The sequence below is a fragment of the Peromyscus maniculatus genome, chromosome 19, assembly GCF_049852395.1.
Source record: "Peromyscus maniculatus bairdii isolate BWxNUB_F1_BW_parent chromosome 19, HU_Pman_BW_mat_3.1, whole genome shotgun sequence".
Lineage (NCBI taxonomy): Eukaryota > Metazoa > Chordata > Mammalia > Rodentia > Cricetidae > Peromyscus > Peromyscus maniculatus.
This window is the reverse complement of record NC_134870.1, coordinates 29,143,751-29,169,201: the sequence shown is the minus strand read 5'-3', so window position 1 is coordinate 29,169,201 and position 25,451 is coordinate 29,143,751. Positions and strand designations below refer to the sequence as shown.

Genomic DNA, 25,451 nt, shown 5'->3' with positions numbered 1-25,451 from the left:
TATCAATAAGACAAAAAATTGCTTCACTTATGTAAATTATCAAAAGTTGTTTTTTAAAAACTACCTCTGCATCTATTTTAATGAAATTGGGTTCCAACCAAGTAAGAAAGTAAATGCAGAAATGATACTGGGTTGTATAAAAGGTAGGCAGTGTGGGGAAAGTATTAAAAGCATGACAGCCATAGAGTAAACAGTCTAAACAAAGAAGAGCTATGAATAAAATATCTTTAGGAATCAAACACAATTTATTTGTATTTGATATTTGAATATTTGAAGGAAAAATGTTAATATTTAAGAGGACTATGATGTGAAAAATCATTAGAAAGAATGGAGGGTACTGCTTATGGTAACCCATTGCTTTGCTTGCTCACTTAGTGTGGAAAGAGAGGGGCAGAAAAATCTCTAGCACAAAATAGAACTTTAGCCTGATCTAAAACAGCAGCTATCAGCTCTGGGGAAGATATCTTCCAAAAAAGAAAAGTCATAATACTGTACTACTAAGTATACATAGATAAGAGACATTGGTAGGTAGACATTAATATTAGTTTCATTTCAGGGATGGTACTCATTTAGGAGGCCTTGGGTTTGATCCCTAGAAACCCACAGAAACAAAACTGACAATATTTTCTGACACTTCTCCCAGGAAACTAGAAGGGAAATGTGCAGCTTTTGTGTGTGTGTGTGCCTAACGTGGGAAATAAGAACTGTAAATCCTTTTGCAACGAGTGGGTAACACATAAAAGTTGACTATTAAGATAAAGCAGTCAAAATACATCACTTGGAAGTAGATCAAATTTGAAGAACAACTGTGTTGAAAGGAACTGGAGATAAAAATTATTTTCTCTACAAGCTTTAATTTGTCTGTTTCTAAATTTGACAATTAAGTTTCAATATAAGGTGAAAAGCATCCTTCCATCAGTCCATCAGTGTTGTCACACCAAAATTTAAATGTGTTCAAATTTATGTTGATTTTCATGCAGACTATTACATTGTATTTGCATTATACGACACAATCCATTTTATATGTCAGCAAGAATGAACATCAGAAAGAGCTCTTGGTCTTGTGGGGGGTGAGAAAGAAAGGGTAATGAAGTCACTGGGACAAGAAAACAGAATGGGGTCTTGCAGGAAAAGGGAAGGGATCCAGGGGAATAGCAGAGGTTAGGAATGAATGAGACCAAAAGGAATGACATGTTTGCAGAAGTCATGCTGAAACCCAGTAATTAGTATGCCAACACAAGAGTTATCAGAATACTCAAAATCATAAACATGGGAAAGATCTTGTAAGGGAGTAAGGGAAGTAACAGGGGTTGCAGGGAGGTGGAGTCGGAGGTCATAAGAAACAAAATGCATGACATAGATGTGTGAAATTGTCAAAGAACAAAGTCAAAGAAAGTTAAAATACTATACTTTAAAAGAAGGGACTGGCTAGAGATAGAACTCAATGGTAGATCACTTGCTTAGCATGCAAAAGGCTTGCGGTTAATAATTAGTCACAAAACAAAACAACAAAAAAACCCTAATCTCAATTTTCTGTAATGAGAAAAGACAACAAATTATTGTGCACTAAGAAAGAATTAAAACATCAGATTTAAAGTGGTACATACTCTACTAAAAAAATCACTAATGTAAAAAAATTGTAAAAATGTAAATGTGACCTAATTGGAAGTTGAAAATGAAGTTGTGTTGTAGCAACTACTGCATGACTAAACTAATATTCACATGGCTGTATCATACATTAATGGAATGAAACATTACTCAGAATTGGAGACTTCAAAATGTGGGTTTTTCATCACCATTGCTCTGGAAACTATGAGCATGAACATCAGGGTAAACAGGTTTCAAGAACTTGAAATCACTGGTATCAGAAGAGCCTCCCATCAGACACACCTCATACTGGTAGCTCTGGGACAGGGTGCCCATGCCGCTGACATCCACCAGGTGGCCAGGAAAGTGTCCCTCAGGCACAGAGCAGCCACCCAGAGAGGCCGCCCTGGCCCTCCTGCACAGCCTCACCCCCACAAACAGCAGCACAGACAACAGGAAGAGAGAAGACACAGAAGCCAAGGCAATGACCAGGTACAGAGTGAGCGCATCCTCATTTTGTGCTACATCGCGCACCACCTCTGGCAGAGGCAGGTAGGGCTGAGAGAAGCCATCCACCAGCAACACATGCAGAGTGACACTGGCAGACCTTGGAGGATCTCCATTGTCCTTGACCAGCAGCAGCAGCCTGTGCTTGGGAGCATCGCGCTCAGTCAGCATCCTGGAGGTGCGCACCTCGCCATTGTGAGCCCACACACTGAACAGTCCGGGCTCTGTGGCCTTGAGCAGCTGAAACGACAGCCAGGCGTTCTGTCCAGAGTCGCGGTCCACTGCCACCACCTTGGTGACCAGGTAGCCTGGCTCTGCCGCCCTGGGCAGCAGCTCTGTGCAGGGTGCAGAGGCATTCTGCAGAGGGTAGAGCACGAAGGGCGCATTGTCGTTGGCGTCCAGCACCAGCACTCGCACCAGTGCCTGGCTGCTGAGCGCAGGAGAACCTTGGTCTATGGAGCCCACGTGGAACTCGAAGGTCTGCAGGACCTCGTAGTCTAGCGCCCTGAGCGCAAAGAGCTGTCCATTGTCAGCATTGATGGAGATGAGCGAGTTGAGGGCCAGCTGCGGGTCGTGGGTGGGCAGCAGAGAGTAGGTGATGTGGGCATTGGAGCCTGAGTCTGAGTCTGTGGCACTGATGGTGCCTATGTGCAGGGCGGGGCTGTTGTTCTCCTGGACAAACAGGGTGTAGGAGGTTTGTGTGAAGGCGGGGGCGTTGTCGTTGACGTCAGACACCTGCACCCTTATGGTGTGCTGTGTTGTGAGCCTGGGTGTGCCCATGTCAGTGACTGTGATGGTGATGTTGTACTCAGCTCTGCTCTCTCTGTCCAGAGCTCCTTCTGTCATTAGGATGTAAAAATTGTCTACAGAGGGTTTTAGAAAGAAAGGCAGATTTTCTTGAATGTAGCAAACTGTCTTTCCATTTTCTCCGGAGTCTCTGTCGTTAATCCTAAAAACTGCCAGCACAGTTTCAGGAGAGTTCTCAACAACTTCATTGACAAGCGATGATATGATCAGTTCAGGGGGGTTGTCATTGATGTCTAAAACATGAACTATAACCATACATCTAGCAGAAAGGCCCCCACCATCAACTGCCTGTATATTTAACTTGTAGGACTTTACCAACTCATAATCAAGCAAGGCTTTGAGCACGATTACCCCAGAGAAAGGGTTGATTTGAAAGGTTGCTCGAATGTCTTCGGACGCATCAAAAAACGAATAGGTTACATCTGCATAGACTCCTGAGTCTACATCTTCTGCAGAGACCGTAACAACAGGAAGTCCTACTGGGCTATTTTCTGGTGCCTGGGTTTGATAAAGTTCCTGGGAAAACTGGGGGGCATTATCGTTGATGTCCATGACCAGAATATGTATAGTGGCTGTTCCAGACCTGGGCGGAGACCCACCATCAAATGCTGTGAGTGTTAAACTGAACTCTGGCTCCTCCTCCCAGTCTAGAGGTTTGTCTAGCACCAGCTCTGGATATATCACCCCTTCATCGTTGTTATGAACTGTAATATGAAAAAAGGGGTTGGGGCTGATGGTGTAGTTTTGGATGCCATTGCGTCCTCCATCTGAGTCTAGGGCTCTTTCTAAGCGAAATGCTGCTCCTACAGCTTTGCTTTCTGGTATTTTTAAAATCATCTCTTTGTCCTGGAATGCAGGTGAGTGATCATTTATATCCACGATTCTCAGCTCAGCCCGGTAAATCTGAAAGGGGTTATCCATTAAAATTTGGAAATACAGTATGCAGGGTTCTGTGGAGCCACACAGCTTCTCCCGGTCCAGTTTCTCATTTGTGAGCAAGTCTCCGGTGTGAAAATCCAGGAGCAAAGGCTGTTTGTTATCATCAGAAATCACCCTGGTTCTCTTTGCAGCCAGCGCTTCCACCCCTAGCCCTAGGTCCTTTGCCAGATTTGCCACAAATGATCCCCTTTCTGTTTCCTCGGCTACTGAATAACGTCCAAACTCAGAACCTGCCAAACTCAGTCCCCCGAACAGAAAAAGAAATAGCACTTGCCTTTGTCCGGGGAAGCATGACCTTCTGGCTGCCATTGTTTCCTCCCTACAGGTCCCAGCCACGGCTCCCAGCAGTCATAAACCTCAGATGTTCCACTTAACTGGAAGGATCCAGGATATTTGTTCCTTTCTCAGTCTTGAGGAGCTTCGGCTTTTCTCCCAGCGGTCAGGATTTTCCTTTATTGGTTAGTGACGCCTGGTGCAGTCTCAGTTAATTTTCCTTGTGTCTCTTTAGCCTGCAGCGCCACCATGTGGCCACGAACAGATTGAAAACGCTGTTTCCCAGTTTATGTGTTCGATGTGTTCGTATTTCCTACAGTGGCCTTTTTTTTTTTTTTTTTAAAGTTTTTCACTTTTTCTTTTTGTTTGTTTTGTGAAAATAATACTGAGACAGAGGTCCATTAATACTTTTTCTTCACGGCTTCATGGGAAAGTTAAGATTCTACAGCTGCATAGGAGGTTTGTAGCCATAACTTTGTTTCACTATTAGATCTAACTCCAGGCTAGTCCTTTCATTCCTGGCACAGGCTCATGCCATCAAAGGAAAAATTGTGGGCATGTCGTTTGATAACATATTTTACAGTTCTGGAAACAAGGACACAGGGACACAAGAAACGGGCAAAAGAAATCTTTGGCACGTTCCTCAGAAACCTTATTCAAACTCTGTGTCACATTCCTTGAACAGAGGCACTACTTTGCATCCATAACTGAGCAATCATGCTGTCCTTCCTCTGTGCCCCAGAATGCCTATTACTGTGACTCATGCACATCACTATGCTTATTGTGTAAATAACATTGCTTCCGGTTTTATAAGAGTCTATCTCTCCTTCGGTATGTGACCTACTTGGGATAGGAACTGTGTCTTATCTTTGGCAAGTCATCCAGTCACTTACATTTATTGAGTCAAAGCACACACAAAGGAACTATAAGGAGAACAAGAAACGGCCTGTGAACATCAGTCCCTACCATTGGAAAATCATGTTATTTCACTTATACTTAAAATTTCTGTTCCTTTCCTTTCAAATTTGTCTTTATTTTCTTATAATAGCCAGTTGAACAAAAGTCCCACCTTTGTTTAAATGTCCCTCTTAATAAAATCTAATATGATCTGATTACTGTACATTAAATAAAAGATCAAAACTATGACAAAGTAACATATCTTAATGATGTTGAAAGCAAAGATATATCAATAAAACATCTTCCTCACAAAGAATTTTATTCAAAGGCTCAGACTGCCTTAATTTTCCCACTAAAAGCAAATGGTATAGATTGAACCTTTGGATATGAACATGAAAAAGATTACACAGAGCCCCAAACCCCAGCTCTGTTGCACAGAGAAGTCACCACATCCGCCTGGTGATACACATACACTGTTTATTCAGCAGAGTGCAACTGGATTGTAAGCCACGGAAAACTCAATGTCTATCTAAGGTTTCCATGCAGAATTAAAGCAAATTATTAAATGCTTCATTTTGATGCCTTAGAATGCTGAAGTTTGCCTTCATGGCCACAAATTTAGGCACATCTACACAAACAATATCTTACAATATGTTTGTTTTCAAATTGACTAGGTGCTTCTATTACTTATGACAGAAATAGATTTTAAATCAAGATATAGAAACAAAGAAAATAGAACTATAAAACACTAGGATGGCATTAGACAAGTATTCTATATAATGAAAACCAAGGACTAATCAACAAGACTGCCAGAATAGAAAAGGAATGCAGAAATACTGAGTAGTTTACATGTACATAACAAGCAGTGCAATATTTTAATAGTTCAAGAAGTCTAGAAACAGAACACTCACAGGAAATGTGCAGAGCTAATGAAGTCAACAAGTGCAAAGTGGTAGAAAAGTTTTAACAATCACTTTAACTGTGCAGATAAAGCCTTTTCAGTTACTGGGATCCTATGAAGAAATTCTATGCAATAAAAAAAGAGTAAAGCCCGCTCTATGACATTAAGCATAAACCTGAAAACTGACGAGTAAAGTGAAAATTAAAATTGTTGTTAGTAACAGTTATACAGAACTTAGCTAATCAACAAGAATATTAGGAAGTAAATACCTATTAAGTAGTTTTCTAAGAATAATTAAACCCAAAACTATTCCGGAGGGTAGAATTTTCCACTATTTCTTTCCCAGAGGACTGGGGCAGGGAGCTAGGGAGAACTGGCTTTACGAATTTAAAATCGCTGGTCCCAGAAGAATCGCCCATCAAACACACCTCATACTGGTAGCTCTGGGACAGGGTGCCCATGCCGCTGACATCCACCAGGTGGCCAGGAAAGTGTCCCTCAGGCACAGAACAGCCACCCAGAGAGGCCGCCCTGGCTCTCCTGCACAGCCTCACCCCCACGAACAGCAGCACAGACAACAGGAAGAGAGAAGACACAGAAGCCAAGGCAATGACCAGGTACAGAGTGAGCACGTCCTCATCCTGGGCGGGGTCGCGCGCTACCTCTGGCAGAGGCAGGTAGGGCTGAGAGAAGCCATCCACCAGCAGCACATGCAGAGTGACACTGGCAGACCTTGGAGGATCTCCATTGTCCTTGACCAGCAGCAGCAGCCTGTGCTTGGGAGCATCGCGCTCACTCAGCAGCCTGGAGGTGCGCACCTCGCCATTGTGTGCCCACACACTGAACAGCCCGGGCTCCGTGGCCTTGAGCAGCTGGAATGACAGCCAGGCATTCTGTCCAGAGTCGCGGTCCACTGCCACCACCTTGGTGACCAGGTAGCCTGGCTCTGCCGCCCTGGGCAGCAGCTCTGTGCAGGGTGCAGAGGCGTTCTGCAGCGGGTAGAGCACGAAGGGCGCATTGTCGTTGGCGTCCAGCACCAGCACTCGCACCAGCGCCTGGCTGCTGAGTGCAGGAGAGCCTTGGTCTGTGGCGCCCACGTGGAACTCGAAAGTCTGCAGGGTCTCATAGTCCAGCGCCCTGAGCGCGAACAGCTGCCCATTGTCGGCATTGATGGAGATGAGCGAGTCGAGGGCCAGCTGCGGGTCGTGGGTGGGCAGCAGAGAGTAGGTGATGTGGGCATTGGAGCCTGAGTCTGAATCTGTGGCACTGATGGTGCCTATGTGCAGGGCGGGGCTGTTGTTCTCCTGGACAAACAGGGTGTAGGAGGTTTGGGTGAAGGCGGGGGCGTTGTCGTTGATGTCGGACACCTGCACTGTTATGGTGTGCTGTGTTGTGAGCCTGGGTGAGCCCATGTCGGTGACTGTGATGATGATGATGTATTGCTCTCTTTCTTCCCTGTCTAGTGCTCTCTTGGTTACTAAAGTGTAAAAGTTCTTTCCTGAAGGTTTTAGAAGAAAGGGAAGGTCCTCCTGGATGGAGGAAATCACCTTTCCATTTTTCCCGGAGTCAGGATCTCTAACACTGAAAACAGCAACTACCTCATCTGGAGAGTTTTCTGGAACTGGGCTGTTAAGTGCAGATAGCATCACTTCTGGGGGGTTGTCATTCACGTCCACCACCTGCAGGAGCAGAGTGCATTTTCCCGAGAGACCTCCCCCATCCGTGGCCTTAATATCCACTTCATAAGAGGGAATTGTTTCAAAATCTACCTCTTTTCGTAGCCGAATTTCCCCTGTTAAAGGATTTACTTCTAATGTCTTGCTGATAGCTTCTGAAGGCTGAGAGAGTGCATACAGTACTTTTCCATTATCTCCACTGTCTAAATCACTGGCTGAGACTGTGACTACCAGGGACCCCGTGGGGCGGTTCTCTGGAATTTGCACTTGGTAAGTTGGCTGCTGAAACTTGGGTGCATTATCATTGATGTCTACTACTTCAATGAGAACCCGCGCCGTCCCAGACCGGGGAGGAGAGCCACCATCCAAGGCTGTCAGGGTTAACCTCAGCTCGGGCTCCTCCTCCCGATCCAGTTCTTTCTCCAGCACCAGCTCTGGGTACTTCGTGCCATCGCTGCGGTTGCGGGTTACAACCAGGAAATGAGAGTTGGAGTTGACTTCATAGCGCTGAATGTTGTTCATTTCTACGTCTGAGTCCAGAGCATTATTTAAAGGGAATGTGTTTCCCAGTGGACTGTTTTCTGGTATTCTCAGTATCATTTCCTTTTCACTGAACACTGGAGAATGATCGTTTATGTCCTTCACCCTCAGTTCAGCCTGAAATACCTCTAAAGGGTTTTCCATTAACACTTGGAAATGTAGAACACAAGGTTCAATGGAGCCACACAGCTCCTCTCTATCTAGTTTCTCGTTTATGAGCAAATCTCCAGACTGAACATTGAGCTGCAAATGCTCTTTATTTTCCTGGGAAATGATCCGAGCCCGGCGGGTGGAAATCTCTGCCAGCTCCACCCCCAGATCTTTCCCAAGATTTGCCACAAAGGAGCCCCTCTCCATTTCTTCCTGTATGAAATAGGGACCCAGCTCGGTACCTGCCTCACACACACTCAGCAAAACAAAGAAAATCAGGACTTGCCTTTGCCTCAGATTGTGCATCCACGCAGTCTCCATGGCTCTTTCCTCTTTCCTGTTTGCTTCACAGTAGCTTCGCCTATGCCCAGGATCCGGACAGCACCGTCTCACAGTCCAGAACGTCAGAATCAAGCCTCCAAATAGAATATTTAAGGTTTTACACTCGCCCTTGCTTTGGCTGAAGAAAGCGCGTCTTTTGCTTCTAGGTGGTGAGAAACTGGCCCGGAGGAGATCGCAGAAGCAGTTCCTGTGCTCTGTCTTCTTAACCTGCAGCGCCACCGCGCGGCCTCACGGAGCCTTACATGTTCAGATTTAACAGGAGACAAAATTCTCCAAGACATATGGACTAAACTATATAATGCGAATCACTAACTTCTTTTCAAGTTGCTTTTGTGCGTATAAATAAAACACTGAGGTATTGCATAAAACAAAATACAAAAGTAAATTTTCATTCACGGTATTGAGTATTTAATGCTGCCGATGAGTCAATGACGTAAGATAGTGGAATCAACATTTGCATTGAGGGGCAAAGTCTCAAAAATAGCATGGGGAATGTTTCACAGGCACATATTTTTCGTCATGCACACCACGGAGCTAGAAATGAGTGGGCAATGCAATAATTTCAACCAGTGAATTCTACAGAATGTAGACATGCTTTATTAAAGAAGGCATGGACTCCGTCTTCTCTCCAACATCCAAGGAAAGAATGGTGGGTTTTCCCAACGTTCAATTACCACAAAATTATTTCATAAAAAGACATATGTGGACCTGGATTGGTTTTTATATTTGGCATGAAGAATGCCTGTGTCTTGTAATATACAGCTTTGGAATATAACACACACTTAAACACGTCCATTTAAAGTAAAGCTTGGAGCTCTTTATCATATACACAAAGTGGCGCATCCATCAGTTTTGGAGCATATATCTTACACCAAAGAAGAACCTCACATCCCTTAACTCCCATCTTAGTATTTCCTCTTTTTCCTAGGCAGAGCCCAAAGGAATAATCAGTCTCCTTTATTGATTTCTATGGAGTCCTCTATTGTAGACTTCCATATGAGTAGAATGACAGAATATGTGAACTTCTGAGGTCAGCTTCCCTCCTGATGCTTTCAAGGTTCATCCAAACTCTGGCATGTGTCAGTATTTTTATTATTTTTTCTGACTGTAGCAGGCTCACGTTTATTTGGGCATTTGGAATGTTTCTACCCTTTTGCTTTTCTGAGCAATGTTACTATGAAGACTCCCATATGTATGCGCGTGAGACAGGGTTTCTCTCTGTAGCCCTGGCTGTCCTGGAACTCACCCTGTAGACTAGACTGGCCTTGAACTCAGGTCCACCTGCCTCTGGCTCCCTAAAAGCAAGTGCCACTACCTCCCAGCTCATGTACATATTTTGTGGAACATATATTATTTATCTAGGAGCTGAATTGCTTACCACATGATAGCTGTATGTTACCCATTTGAAAAATTGACAGGCTGTTTTCGAAAATGGCTGCAGCATTTTACATTTCATGAGCTGTGTGACAGGGTTTCAAAATTATGACATCCTCCCAACACTGATCTGACGCTTTGGTCCTCGCCATCCTGGGAGGTCCAAGCATCTTGCTGTGATGTTGATTTGATGAGCGATGTTGTAACAGCTTTTCGGGTGCTCATTAACCATGGGCATATCTTCTTTGGAAAATATTCTGGTTTTTGCTTATTTTTAATTAAATTGTTCATCATTCAATAATTGAGTTGTGACAGTTTAACAATAAATTTAATTTTTTTCTTTTTTTTAAATTTAAATTTATTCTATTAGATTCTATTTAAATTTAAAGATAGAGCTTACGTTCTATAATGAAAGCCTGGATAATCTGTATTCTTCTGTTTATATTTTCTGTTTCCATAATTCGAATTGAGTTTCAGTGAAAATTCACAATGGGCAGAGCAGGAAGTTCAGTGATAGAGCACATTTAGCATGTGTGCAACTCAGGGTTTGAACTCCAGTCTACACACACACTGAGACCCTTACTAATTCATCATTTTTGCTAATTGCTCCAGAAGTTGTTAACTGGATTCCTCAAACCAATGAGGCCTAAACTCTTGTTATAGCAATCTTTATATATCTTCATTTGATAGGAGGTGGTATTCCTAAACACACACACACACACACACACACAGACACACACACACACACACACACAGAGAGAGAGAGAGAGAGAGAGAGAGAGAGAGAGAGAGAGAGAGAGAGAGAGAGAGAATAATTGCTAACTCACATAGGGGGTTTATGAAAAGATTTAAAACATTATAAATGTAGGGACTGGAGAGACTGCTCTGTGGTTAAGAGTACTTGTTGCTTTTGTAGAGGACCTGAATTTGGTTCTCAGAACCCAGGATAGGCAGCTCAGGGCCCTTTGTGACTCCAGATCAAAGAGATCTAATGGTTCTGAGGGTACCTGAACCCATATGTACATACCCACATGCAGACACATCTATGTGCAATTAGAAATTGGCAACAGAGGGAATAATATGAGAACTCCTGAGTCATCCAGGACCCCATCTCTATTAAGTTTATTCCATACTATTTCAGCCCACCATTCCTATCATAGATCCTACATGTGCACTCATCATACCATACACATCCCAAGGAGAACATAGTTTTAAAGCAGTGATTCTCAACCTTCTTAATAATTCCGTGACAATTTAGTAGAGTTTCTTGTGTGGTGATCCTCCAACCATAATATTATTTTGTTGCTACTTCATAACTGTAATCTTGCTGCTGTTATGAATATTAATGTATATATCTGATAGGCAGGATATCTGATATAGTATACGACCCCAGAGGTGTCGAGATCCACAAGTTGAGAACCACATTAAAGGGTTGAAAAGGTGGGAATCCCCTGTGAGGTGAGATATCTCCCTTTGAAAGTGTTCGTGGAGGTTTGCAGTCCTATATCAGTGATACCGTCCTTACTTAACATGCATGGGGCCCTGGGTTTATCCTCAACTGAAAGCCTTTGGAAGCTGCTTCTTTTTACATCTCACTATACCCCAGCCATGTGCCCAGATCTATTTGCCAAAGAAGACTGTGAAAATGTATTCTTTTGACTAAGCATACAAATAGCCAGAATGGAATTTGAAATCCGACAGTGAAGAAGGGGGGCATGGCGGAGAAAGAATGAATATTGTCAGGAACAGTTTTTTTCCCCCACTGGCCAACATTTCTCAGAAGAGAAAAGTCAATTTTACTGCCGTGCTATTTCAGCTTAGCAGGTAAATAAGGCAGATTTCTGAACCCTCAACACCAACGAAGCACTGTGGAAAGCAGTTTAAAATCGTGATATTAAAAACAATAATGGGCAAAAGGAGAGCCATGCAGCTATGTAACATTTTTAAGAGAAAACACCAACAAAGAAGTTAGTCCAGTAGAAGCTGAATAAAGCACAAGCCAGCGCCTCGTCTTTCCCCCTTTCTGATTAGATTTCGAGGCGTTTGAGCAATGCCATGGAGTATGTTCTCGATGGCTCACAACTGGGAACAGAACACACACTAAACCGCATCTGATTGGGTTGAACTGATCGTAGAACAAGGATTTGTACAACTAGTGACATGTTAGAGAGACAAGATTAGAACATTTCATCTTCCACTCTGGAGAAAAGACCAGATACTCTCACTAAAACCATGGCCAGAATATCCTGAAAACAAGTTTTCAGCATGCTTCAAATTTTCAAAATGGGCACAGCAAGAACAGTGGCTTGAGTTTCAAACAAACAAACAAACAAACAAACAAACAACACTACCCATGTTAAAAACAAAACAAAACAAATAGTTATTTTAACTAAATGCCGAAACCCAAGTCGTTCCTGCAGTTGGAATTTCCTCCCATTTCTGGTCCAAGAGGATGGTCTTGGAAATTAGGTAAAATTGGTTTCAGGAATTTGAACTCACCTGTCCCAGAGTCTCCCCTCAGACACACCTCATACTGGTAGCTCTGGGACAGGGTCCCTGCCCCACTGACATCCACCAGGTGGCCAGGAAAGTGGCCCTCAGGCACAGAGCAGCCACCCAGAGAGGCCGCCCTGGCCCTCCTGCACAGCCTCACCCCCACAAACAGCAGCACAGACAACAGGAAGAGAGAAGACACAGAAGCCAAGGCAATGACCAGGTACAGTGTGAGCAAGTCATCATTGTCCTGCGCGGGGTCGCGCGCTACCTCTGGCAGAGGCAGGTAGGGCTGAGAGAAGCCATCCACCAGCAGCACATGCAGAGTGACACTGGCAGACCTTGGAGGATCTCCATTGTCCTTGACCAGCAGCAGCAGCCTGTGCTTGGGAACATCGCGCTCACTCAGCATCCTGGAGGTGCGCACCTCGCCATTGTGAGCCCACACGCTGAACAGCCCGGGCTCCGTGGCCTTGAGCAGCTGGAATGACAGCCAGGCATTCTGTCCAGAGTCGCGGTCCACTGCCACCACCTTGGTGACCAGGTAGCCTGGCTCTGCCGCCCTGGGCAGCAGCTCTGTGCAGGGCGCAGAGGCGTTCTGCAGCGGGTAGAGCACGAAGGGCGCATTGTCGTTGGCGTCCAGCACCAGCACTCGCACCAGCGCCTGGCTGCTGAGTGCAGGAGAGCCTTGGTCTGTGGCGCCCACGTGGAACTCGAAGGCCTTCAGGGCCTCATAGTCCAGCGCCCTGAGCGCGAACAGTTGCCCGTTTTCAGCATTGATAGAGATGAGCGAGTCGAGGGCCAGTTGTGGATCTTGAGTGGGCAGCAGAGAGTATGTGATGTGGGCATTGGATCCTGAGTCTGAGTCTGTGGCGCTGATGGTGCCTATGTGCAGGGCGGGGCTGTTGTTCTCCTGAACAAACAGGGTGTAGGAGGTTTGTGTGAAGGCGGGGGTGTTGTCATTGACGTCAGACACCTGCACTGTTATGGTGTGCTGGGTTGTGAGCCTGGGTGTGCCCAGGTCGGTGACTGTAATGGTGATGTTGTACTCAGCTATAGTCTCTCTATCCAGTGGTTTTTGTGTTAATAGCGTGTAAAAGTTTTCCCCAGTAGGCTTTAGGAAGAAGGGTAGATCATCCTGAATGGAACAGCTTGTTTTTCCGTTTTCTTCTGAATCTAGATCAGAAACGCTAAAAATTGCCACCATAGTTTCTGGCAAATTCTCTGGGATCGGGTTGGTAAACGCAGACAGGATAATCTCTGGAGCGTGGTCATTCACATCCATGACTTGTGTCAGAATCGTGCATTTTCCAGAAAAGGTTCCAGCATCTCTGGCCTCAATATTGACTTCATAGGACTGAGTCTTTTCAAAATCAAGTTGCTCTTTCAATCGCACTTCCCCTGTCAAGGGATGGATAGAAAAGGTTTTGCTAATATCATCTGAAGCCTGGAAAAGTGAATAGGAGATCTCTCCATTGACTCCTATGTCCTTATCTGTAGCCGAGACAGTGGTGATCAGAAAGCCTATTGGACTATCCTCAGGGATCTGTACCCTATAAAAAAGCTGCTCAAATTGGGGGGCATTGTCATTGATGTCCAGGACTTCAATATGGACCTCAGTGGTGCCAGACCTAGGTGGAGAGCCACCATCCTGCGCTGTGAGGATTAGCCTGAGCTCAGCTTCCTCCTCTCTGTCCAGTGCTCTGTCTAGAACCAGCTCAGGGTATTTCTTGCCATCGCTGCGTTTTCGAGTAAGCACGTGGAAATAGGAATTGGAACTGACAAGGTAGTTTTCAATGCCATTTTGACCCACATCCATGTCCTGAGCGTTCTTCAGAGGAAATGTAGTCCCAGGAAGACTGCTTTCTGATATCTTTAGCATGATTTCTTTGTCCAGGAATGCTGGAGAATGGTCGTTTATGTCTGTAACTTCCAGCTCAGCTTGGAAAATATGTAAGGGATTGTCAAGCAGCACTTGGAAACGCAGCAGGCATGGCTCTGTGTGCCCACACAGTTCCTCCCGGTCCACTTTCTCAGTTAGTAGCAAATCCCCCGTCTCCTGATCCAGCTGCAAATGCAGTTTGTTCCCTTTCAAAACGACCTTAACCCCTCGTCTGGAGAGCTCTAGCTGCCTGAGACCTAGGTCATTTACTAAATTGGTTACAAAGGACCTGCCCTCCCTTTCCTCCACCACAGAATAGCGCCTCAGTTCCCCGGCACTTGCCAGAGACAATCCTAATAGGAAAAAGAAAAAAGGGACTTGCCTTTGTCTGCAAGGGAGCTTCCTGCTGGCCTCCATTGTTTGTGGTGGTGCAGCGTCCTGGAGGATGTTTCAGCAGAACTGTAAATTCTCCCTGGTATCTGGTACTGTAGTTATTCACTAGATACCTGAGAATTATTCCAGTCCGTTCCTGAGGGCACAGACCTTCTCTCGGAAGTGTCGGAGCTTCTCTGGGCTTCCAGGCTTCAGAAGGTTTCTTCTTTCCCTTTCCTTTTTTTAAAAATCCTGTTAATGGAGCTACAGCTGCCTTCTAGTTTTTCTTTCTTATCCTACAGCGCCGCCATGTGTTCGCACTGTGTATTAACATTTTGTGGGATGAATATGGATGTAAAAAGCCTAAAGCTGCCTGTATCTGGCAGTGGGCAAGGTAAGGCTGCATTACTTCTCCTACTGCTTTGCCTTCTGGGGCAGACAACTGCCCAAAAGCCACACAAGAGAAATGACATTGGTGGAGATGCTTTCAGTAATGCTAATTGAGCTTTGAACAAAGGGTACATATTTAAATAACACCCAGGAGGAAAAATAGATGCAAGAAATATACACATATGTGTGCATGCATTTTTCTAGAAACAGAAGATTTTGGGAATTATATATTTTATTGTGGTGAACCACAGAAACAGTTGTGATCCTTGGGAAATTTATTTACCCTCTCCACCTTACTTTCCTCATCTATAGATGAGGTATTAGAATCTAGGTCCTAGGATTGCTGAGGACTCCTGTCTTACAAATGAGAAATAGATGTTGTTCCATACCTCTTCTTCCACCCCTTCCTCCTCCTCCTGCTCCTCTTCTCCTCCATCTTCTGAGACAGGAGTCTCTCTATGCAGCCTCGGCTGTCATGGAACTTTCATTGTATAATAGGCTGGTCTCAAACCCATAGAGATCCCCCTGTATGTGCCTCCTAACTGCTGGAATTAAAGACATGTTCTACCATGCCCAGAACCAAACATTTTTTAGAACTGAGATTTAGTTAAGTCACAGCTTTAATAATAGTTGGGTAATAAACCCCCAAAGAGGGATTGTCAGTTTATAAGAAAATGGGACTACAGGCCAAGGGGAGCATTGCTATTTCTGAACACAGGAGAGACCAGTGAGCAATGTATGACAGATAATATCTAATGATAGAAAACAGCATAATATTGTTGCAAGGTCACCTGCCTGGAGATGAACAGAATGAGGACTCTTTCACATGTCAAATAAGAAAAACAAAACAGAAAATATTAGGAGGTACTCTGCTTTGCTAGTTAATAAATGTGGAACTTAACCAAGTCTCTGTGAATGTCTACTTGCTTGTTATTGAAATGTGGCTACTCACTGGTTTCTTCTGAAATAAAGTAGTGAAATAGGCTGATGCCTGTAAGTCCAGCACTTTGGGCAGGAGGATCAAGAGTTCAAGGCCATCCTGAACACAGGGAGACCATGTCTCCAAAAAGTGATGAAATTATGTACTATGCACAGTAATTACTAAAGAAACTTTTAAAAAGTCTGTGTGGTATAACCTCCCCAAATATAAGGTAGGGATTTCTACATGTGATTCCAATCAACTCAGGACATAAGTATCAGTGAAGAAATTACATGATGGAAAAACAATTGAAACCATCCTTAGCAAGATTTGTCATTTAATAGATTGCATTTCAACAAAAGCTTAAAAACAAAGAGGGATCAAATTAAATTTGAGATAGCCTACAACCCATGCATTTCATGCTTTAGAGAAAGTTCTTGAGAATAACCAAAGGAAGTCTTTTCTGAACTAATTTAATTAACCTTGAGATGTTAGCATAAAATCATTCTCCTACACTTAACAAGGGCATGCTTTAAATTAGGGCTGCATCCAGAGGTAGAAATCTTTAGTTTTTATTCTATTTCTCTCCCCATGCTTTCGGTTAGAAAGTTGGGAACAATTGGTTTTAGGAACTTAAATTCGCTGGTTATCCCTGACTCTCCAGTCAGGCATACCTCATACTGGTAGCCCTGGGACAGGGTTCCGGCGCCGCTGACATCCACCAGGTGGCCAGGAAAGTGTCCCTCAGGCACAGAGCAACCACCCAGAGAGGCCGCCCTAGCCCTCCTGCACAGCCTCACCCCCACGAACAGCAGCACAGACAACAGGAAAATGGAAGACACAGAAGCCAAGGCAATGACCAGGTACAGAGTAAGCGCATCCTCGTCTTGTGCTACATCGCGCGCCACCTCTGGCAGAGGCAGGTAGGGCTGAGAGAAGCCATCCACCAGCAGCACATGCAGAGTGACACTGGCAGACCTTGGAGGATCTCCATTGTCTTTGACCAGCAGCAGCAGCCTGTGCTTGGGAGCATCGCGCTCACTCAGCAGCCTGGAGGTGCGCACCTCGCCATTGTGAGCCCACACGCTGAACAGCCCAGGCTCTGTGGCCTTGAGCAGCTGGAATGACAACCAGGCATTCTGTCCAGAGTCGCGGTCCACTGCCACCACCTTGGTGACCAGGTAGCCTGGCTCTGCCGCCCTGGGCAGCAGCTCTGTGCAGGGCGCAGAGGCGTTCTGCAGCGGGTAGAGCACGAAGGGCGCATTGTCGTTGGCGTCCAGCACCAGCACTCGCACCAGTGCCTGGCTGCTGAGCGCAGGAGAGCCTTGGTCTGTGGCACCCACATGGAACTCGAAGGTTTGCAGGGCCTCATAGTCCAGCGCCCTGAGCGCGAACAGCTGCCCGCTGTCAGCATTGATGGAGATTAGAGAGGCGAGGGCCAGCTGCAGGTTGTGGGTGGGCAGGAGCGAGTATGTGATGTGGGCATTGGAGCCTGAGTCTGAGTCTGTGGCGCTGATGGTGCCTATGTGCAGGGCGGGGCTGTTGTTCTCCTGGACAAATAGGGTGTAGGAGGTTTGTGTGAAGGCTGGGGCGTTGTCGTTGACATCGGACACCTGCACTGTTATGGTGTGCTGTGTTGTGAGCCTGGGTGAGCCCATGTCGGTGACTGTGATGGTGATGTTGTACTCAGAGTGCGATTCCCTATCTAAAGGCATCTCTGTTACTAAAGTATAGAAATTTTCCACGGATGGCTTCAGGACAAAAGGGAGATCTTGTGGAATGGAGCACATGGTTTTCCCATTGTTTCCTGAATCTCTGTCTCTAATTCTAAAAACAGCAACGACCGTCTCTGGTGAGTTTTCAGCAATTGGGCTAGTAAGCGAAGACATGAGAAGTTCAGGTGGGTTATCATTTACATCCAGTACCTCCACAACCACAGTGCACTTTCCAGAAAGTCCCCCGCTATCTTTGGCCTGTATAGTTATCGAGTAAGTCTGAATTGCTTCGTAGTCGAGCTCAGCTTTAAGATAAAGATGGCCGGTTGTAGAATTGATTTGAAACGTTTGGAGAATTCTTTCAGTGGCATAGAAAAACGCGTATGCTATCTGTCCGTAACTTCCCGTGTCTAAATCCCTGGCGGACACAGCAACAACCAAGGAGCCAACCGGGGTGTTTTCAGGTAGCTGTACTCTGTAGAGGGACTGCACGAACTCGGGCGAGTTGTCATTTATGTCTAACACCAGGATTCGAACCACGGCTGTCCCGGATCTGGGCGGAGATCCACCATCTAAGGCTGTGAGCGTTAAAGTGACCTCTGCTGTTTCTTCTCGGTCCAGCGTTTGATCCAGTACCAGTTCGGGAAAGACAGTGCCCTCCCCTCCACTATGCACGTCAATGTGGAAATACGCGTTGGGACTGATGGTGTAGTTACTCAGGCCGTTCGTCCCCACATCGGAATCCTGCGCCCTCTCCAAGAGAAACGTCGCCCCCGGAGTTGTGCTTTCTGATATTTTCAAGGGAATTTCCTTGTCTAGAAATACTGGGGAATTATCATTTATATCTCTGACATGCAGCGCAGCCCGATGAATCTGAAATGGATTTTCCAACAGCAACTGGAAAGTCATCACACAGGGCTCCGTGGGGCCGCACAGTTCCTCCCGGTCCAGCTTTTCATTTAGAATTAAGTCCCCCGTAAGCGAACTGAGCAGTAAAAACCCCGTGTTCCGGTCTGAAACAATTCTAGCCCCTCGAGCTGACAGTTCCCCCAGCCCCAACCCCAAATCCTTAGCTAGATTGGCCAGGGGCGTCCCTCTCTCCGTTTCCTCCTCCACAAAATACTGAAGCTGTTCGGCGCCAGCCCAGGACGCTCCCAGAAATACACAAAGAAACAGTACTTGCCTTTTCTGCACAGCTCGCTCCAATCTGGCCTCCATTCTTTCTCAGACGTTCAAAATAAAAACAAAAATCCTTCTGCTTAGCCTCAAGCAGCTCCCTGGAATGCAAGCAGCTTGGAATCCTTAGGAATGATCTGGACACTAGCAATTCCTGTGAAAGGAGAGAGGCACCGTATCCCAGCGCTTGCTGCCGTTATATCATTTCCTATGGCTTTGTCGGAAACCTAGACTATTCTTTGTGCAGTTCCCCCCTTCCTGTCTCTTCCCTTTCCTCTTTTTAGCCTGCAGCGCCACCTTGCGTTGTACACGTGCTATTGCCTTCCTCAAGAATACAGCAGAAAGATGACCGATTAAAGGCATTCTGCCCAAGGATTTACATTAAACTCCGATTCTCCACCAAAATCTAAGAAAATCTAAAAATCTGTCTTAAAAGTTGACGGTAAAGATTATAAAAGAGAAACAAACCTCCACCAAGAAGTCAACAAATGTGTTATTTGTAAACCACTTAGCAATAATGAATACTAACACAGGACTAGGTTTTTTTTTCCAGTTTCTTGTGAATTGGATAATTTTTCCACTTCCAAGGTCTTCACTCCTCTTCTATACTTTCTATAATACTTTTTTCTCCACACTTTTTACACTCCATCTGCCCTAAGTACTATATATTGGTATTAATTGCCACGATCTCTAATACCAGCCCTAATACTGGCTGTAGCAAATAGGTCAGATTTACATTTGATGAAGTGCTTTGATATTCCATGTTTATGACAGCTGCTCTCAAAGAAAAAACACTGAGATTTTTGTTTGTTTGTTTCAATACAGGGTTTCTCTGAGTAACAGCTCTGACTGTCCTGGAACTCTGTAGACCAGGCTGGCCTCAAACTCACAGACATCCTTCGGCCTCTGCCTTCCAAGTGCTGGGATTAAAGGTGTGTGCCACCACTGCCCAGCTGAGACTTTAAAATCAAGAATGTTTTCTTTTTCTTATACAAAATATTTTTTGAATATTTCTTTAAATTGTCCATGTGTTACTTAGCTTTTAAAGCCTTGTGTCCTTAACATAAATTAAACTTAACCACGACGAACTAGTTTTGATGCACAGGTGCATTTGATATGTTATCCTACTTTTAAGTCTCTCTTCATGCTTAACTTACATGGTTTTGGTAGTAGGTTGTCATCCTGGCCTCACAGAAGAGTGAGGAAGCTTTCCATCTATTTTTGCAGACAAGAACAAACATAGGCATATTGTTTTCTTCTGCATGCTTAATTGCAATTTGCCTCTTAAACTGTCCGAGTTCAGTGCCTTCATTGGTAGATCTTTATCTTGTCCATTCTGTTTTGGGTTATGTCTGTTCAGAATTCTATAGGCACCTTTCCTTTTATTAAAAGTCATTTTTTCTAGTTTTCACATTTGTTCGTATTATTTACCTTTTCCTATTATCATCAGCACATCCTATCTGCCTTCTACTGGTGATGAGACTTGTAAGAACTCCAGGTTATTGACATTTTAAAATTCATGTTACCCCAGAATAAAATGTAACCTTTATTTTTTAAAAATCAAACACTAAAAGATTTAAAATATAGTGATACCTGCCTTCTCACCTCTTCTCTGTTTCTCTCCCAAGATGCAGTCATTTTTAATCACCTCCTCTGCCACTGATATTTTAAAATATATGTTAAGCTCATACATTATCAACTGACTCCTAGGTAAGTTAGATTAAATCTGAACTCTTTCGTGCCTATTTTTACTTTCAGTGTGTCAGGAACATTGCTATGTAATAACTATGCTTTCCACACTTATTTTCTTGACATTAATAATTGCCTTGTACCAATAGTATTTATCCATGTCTTCTCATGATTCCAATTGCCTCCCAGTACAATTCTGCACGTGGTGACTCCCATGTTTCCAAGATACCAGTTCCCCTTTAAACTGGACGATTGCTTTCCACATCTGTTATACAACTGCCATTATGGAACTTCTCACTGTTGTCATCAAGAGATTCTTCATCTTTTATTCTAGTTAAATTTCCCATTTTGATTTTTTTGGTGTCTTTCTGTTTTCCTATTTACTCATGGGCTTTAAGAAATCACATTTTTAATAGGTTCCTGTGACTGAAAAGATGATATGATGTCAAAGGACTCACTGATAAGTATTCTGCAAGACACTAATCCCTTGAGTCACCAACATTCAACTGGACCATTGTTGTTTGCTGCACTTGAGACATGGCCATCATCCTGGAATCATCACAAGGACATTATTTTATTTTCCTTTGATTTTGTATATCCTCTTTTCTGTTTTTTCCCCCGTCTCTTTTATTCTACTTTGGGTTACTTTTCTGTTTTATAGGCATCATCCAGTAGCTTCCAGAAAAGGATGTATGAAAGATAAATTTTGTTATGATCTTTGAAAAATTATTTTTCTGTGCATGTGGTGTTTGTATTCATGTGCACATGGGTGTGTGTGTGTGTGTGTGTGTGTGTGTGTGTGAGAGAGAGAGAGAGAGAGAGAGAGAGAGAGAGAGAGAGAGAGAGAGAGAGGTTGATGTCAGAATTGGTTATTCTCCACCTTACTTCTTTTGGGGGACAGAGAGAAGGTTGTTTTTCTTTTCTTTTCTTTTCTTTTCTTTTCTTTTCTTTTCTTTTCTTTTCTTTTCTTTTCTTTTCTTTTCCTTTCCTTTCCTTTCCTTTCCTTTCCTTTCTTTTCTTTTCTTTTCTTTCCCGAGACAGGGTTTCTCTGTTTAACAGCTCTGGCTGTCCTGGATCTCACTCTGTAGATCAGGCTGGCCTCAAGCTCACAGAGATTAACCTGCCTCTGCCTCCTGAGTGCTGGGATTAAAGGCATGCACCACCACCACCCGGCTTTTCTTTTTAATTTATTCTTGTCTCGGATATCATACTCACCGAAGTTTCTCCTCCCTCCTCTCCTCCCAGTCCATCCTCCCATCCTCCCTTCTCCCCCATGTCTACTCCTCCTTTCTCTTCAGAAAAGGGCAGGCCTCCCAGGGTTATCAACCAAACACAGCATATCAAGTTATAAGAAGACTAGGCACATCCCCTCATATTAAGGCTTGATGAGGCAATCCAGTGGGAGGAAAAGGGTCCTAAAAGGAGGCAAAAGAGTCAGAGACGGCCCCCACTCCCACTGCTAGTAGTCCCACAAGAACAACAATCATAACATATATGCTGAGGACCTAGGTCAGACCCATACAGGGTCCGTGAATTTTGACTCAGTCTCTGTGAGCTTGTATGAACCTTGGTTAGTTGATTCTGTGGGCTGTTTTCTTGTGTCTACCTTACTTTTAAAAGATTTATTTATTTTATGTGTATATACACGTGCCTGAGTGTATGTGTATGCAGGAGCCTGTGGTGGTGGTCATAAGAGTAAGACAAATCCCTTGGAACTGTGGTTGCTAGTGTTTCTGATTCACTGTGTGGGTGCTGTGAGCTAAATCTGAGTCTTCTGCAAGAGCAGTAAGTGCTCTTAACTGCTAAGCCAGTCTCCTCAGCCACTTCCTCTAATTTTTTTTGAGACAGGGTCTACCACTGAGATGTTTACCAATTGGTGCTTTGGTAGCGTCTGGGGCTTTTCACTCAAGTCTTCATGCTTGTCCAGGGGGCATTTTACTGACTCAGCCATCTCCCCAGCCTCTTTGTTGCTATCTTTTTTTGTTGTTGTTTGTTTTGAGACAAAGTCTCACTGTTTAGCCCAGGCTGGCCTTGAACTCACAGAGAACCTTCTGTTTCTGCCTCCTGGGTGTTGGGATTAAAGACACGAGCCACCATGCCTGGCTACCCTTATTGTGATCTTAAATGTATTAAAATGCAGTCACTATGAAATCTGAACCTAATCATTTTCTTATTATCAAAAATGTCATATATATTTTACTTATTGTGTTAGAATTTTCACTATCCCCACCATTTAGAAATTAACAGTCATTCATTCTTTGGTTTGAGTTTACATTCCATTCATTGTACGAGATAATTGATGGGCCATTTAACCCAGGAAACCGGTTTCCTTCATCTTCTTCAAAGTTTCAGTAATTTCATTGATTCCTCTCTTTCATTGATTCCTTTCTCCCCTCTTCTTTGCAGAGTTCTTTTAATTCAGTTGTCCTCTGGTATGGTTCTCTCATTTCCATGTTTTATTTACCTTATTGCCAATTAAAAGTATTTTTCAATATTTACCGAGGTATATTTTTTTTCTTTTTTCTTGGAAAAAGGTCTCTGTAGCCCTGGATGGCCTAGAACTCTCTGTAGACCAGGCTGACCTTGAGTTCCAGAGATCCACCATCGTCTGTCTCCTAAGTGCTGGGACTAAAGGTGTGTGCCACCACACCTGGCTTTTTGAGGGAGCTTTTAAACTTTATTGTTAAGCCCTTCTTTTTTGTAGTTAAAGAGCTTTATTTAATTTTTTTTTTACTTCAGAGAACAGCTTTTTATTTGGGTCCTCCCCCAATAGGATCTCATGTAGCCCAAGCCGGCCTCGAATTCCCCGTGCAGCTGGTGACCTTTAATTCTTGATGCTTCTTATCTCTGCCTCCCCAAGTGCTGGGATTACAAGGGAGTTCTGTCACGGCTGCACTCATTTGTCACCGTAGAACAATATTTATTGAGTTGGTAGATCCTGGAATTTTCAGGTTTATTGTAGAAAATAGGGAGAATTTTTAAAAATTGTTTTTGGCTGGGAGAGTAAAGTGCTTGTTGCTGAGAAGTGAAAATAGATGGATTCCGGGGCTGACTGGGCCCCCAGCTTCAAATTCCAGGTCCCCTGAATGATTCTGCCTCCATAACTAAGGTAGAGCGTGATTATGGAAGACATCCCAATTCTAACCTTTAGCCTTCATGTATACATAGGCACATACACATTTGTTCAGTAGTGTTACCAATTCTACTGTTCTTATACACATATGTATGTAAAATTTATATAAGTTTATCATCTAACTTTATGTTGTAATCATTTTCTCATTTCGTTAACATTTCTATGGCAACATGATTTTTAAAGCCAAATGAAATACTTTGGGTGCATTGTATTTTGGGTGAATAGTAATTTATACAGTTTTTGACATGCCTTTGCAAATACTGAAATTATCATTCTCTGTCTCTGTCTCTGTCTCTCTCCCCCTCTCTCCTGCATGCTAACAGTGAGCCACACCTCTAGCCCCTAATTTTTTCATTTATTTTATTTTATTTTTTCTATTATCAGCTTGATACAGTAGAAATTCTTATCCTAATAGTGAAATGTTGAGCCCTTCTACTGAGATTTTCATTTATTATGTCCATATTTTCCAAGAACTTATTCATTCTTATTGATTAGATGCAATAAATTTTCCCTCTGATGATAATACATTTATTTCCCAATATTTCCCTTCCAAATTCTTCTCTTTGAAAATGGTCTAGTTTTCCAAGAGTCCTTTTACATTTCTTTTATTTTTCTAATTTTTTATTTATCCTTAGTTTTTTTTCAGTGCTAGGGATTGAACCTAGGGCTTCTTCCATGCTAGCTACCACTGGACCACATCCACAGCTCAAGCATTTGTCTTAATTCAACTTTAAAGACTGAAGAGCAGAGTGGTAGCTCTCAGCAGGTTGATAGTGCTTACTTAAATCATAGTAAGGTGAACCAGAAGCACTCCAATGTGTATGTGTGACTCTTTTCCTATTTATTTTCATTTTCTCTTTTTTTTCTGTCCATCCCTCCTTTCTTTTCTTCATATGTATTTTTCATTCATCAGTGGTCTATATTTTCTATCTCATTATTGTTTTTAACTTGTTTCTTTTTTTGGAGATAGAGTTTTGTGATTGAGGTCAAGCTAGCTTTGTATGTAGCCAAGGCTTCTCCTGCATCCACCTCTGACCTTCTTGAATGAGAGGCTTGAGCCTCCATGCCCTGAGTTTTCCCTGTTTTCTACCCAAAAAGGAAAAAATGTGCAGTGAAACAGGTAAAGGTTTGGTTAGGACTAGAGGGGTGGAGATTTTCATTGAAGGATGCTGGTAGCCATATCAGAGGTGCAGCAGGTGGCAATTGATGTTCAGGTATCAGTTCACCAAGAGGAATATCTCTGATGGATCAACCTCATTTTAGGCAAGGCCATGAGACTACAGACTCTGAAATATCTTTTGCTTCTGCTGTACCTTGAGTATCTGATATGATACATATGGTGTGGGGAGTCCCCCACTACCTGTATTGCAGTGTGTTTATCTCATGAATACATCAATCTAATAGGCATTTATATGTGTAGACTGTCTAAAAGATGATTACTCCTTAGCTGTATAATTTTGATGAATAAAAATAGGGTTCATAACTAGGCCTATTGTTCCACGAGAGCCGTGAGACACTTAGGGCCTGTTTTATATCACAGCTCAGGCTGACATAGGAAAGTAGTTGAATCTCCCCCAGCTTTCATGACAGCTGTATACCATTAGCTGGTTTAAAGCTTCAAAGTAACTTTAGATTAGACCAGGTGCCTTGCTAATGGGTTTTTTCTTTCATTTTTCTTTATTAAGAAAT

At 43.6% G+C, this 25,451-nt stretch overlaps 4 protein-coding genes across 4 annotated transcripts; all 4 read right to left on the bottom strand.

Moving 5' to 3' along the window:
- Positions 1–33: 33 nt before the first annotated feature.
- On the bottom strand, positions 34–4,438 carry LOC102910342 (protocadherin beta-18). Its single transcript, XM_076555055.1, has one exon. The coding sequence runs from the start codon at positions 4,147–4,149 to the stop codon at positions 1,774–1,776; it is 2,376 nt and encodes a 791-aa protein (XP_076411170.1). The 5' UTR covers positions 4,150–4,438; the 3' UTR covers positions 34–1,773.
- A 28-nt stretch (positions 4,439–4,466) lies between these two features.
- On the bottom strand, positions 4,467–10,563 carry LOC143269563 (protocadherin beta-16-like). The gene has a single exon (XM_076555051.1). It carries the CDS (start codon positions 8,596–8,598, stop codon positions 6,196–6,198), a length of 2,403 nt encoding a protein of 800 aa, XP_076411166.1. The 5' UTR covers positions 8,599–10,563; the 3' UTR covers positions 4,467–6,195.
- Positions 10,564–10,696: 133 nt separating this feature from the next.
- On the bottom strand, positions 10,697–14,785 carry LOC143269564 (protocadherin beta-13-like). The gene has a single exon (XM_076555052.1). It carries the CDS (start codon positions 14,783–14,785, stop codon positions 12,383–12,385), a length of 2,403 nt encoding a protein of 800 aa, XP_076411167.1. The 3' UTR covers positions 10,697–12,382.
- Positions 14,786–16,621: 1,836 nt separating this feature from the next.
- On the bottom strand, positions 16,622–25,360 carry LOC102911287 (protocadherin beta-7). The gene has a single exon (XM_076555056.1). It carries the CDS (start codon positions 18,980–18,982, stop codon positions 16,622–16,624), a length of 2,361 nt encoding a protein of 786 aa, XP_076411171.1. The 5' UTR covers positions 18,983–25,360.
- Positions 25,361–25,451: the final 91 nt, after the last annotated feature.

Coding starts and splice junctions, on each gene's coding strand:
- LOC102910342 (XM_076555055.1), bottom strand. CDS start 4,149: ATGGCAGCCAGAAGGTCATGCTTCCCCGGACAAAGGCAAGTGCTATTT.
- LOC143269563 (XM_076555051.1), bottom strand. CDS start 8,598: ATGGAGACTGCGTGGATGCACAATCTGAGGCAAAGGCAAGTCCTGATT.
- LOC143269564 (XM_076555052.1), bottom strand. CDS start 14,785: ATGGAGGCCAGCAGGAAGCTCCCTTGCAGACAAAGGCAAGTCCCTTTT.
- LOC102911287 (XM_076555056.1), bottom strand. CDS start 18,982: ATGGAGGCCAGATTGGAGCGAGCTGTGCAGAAAAGGCAAGTACTGTTT.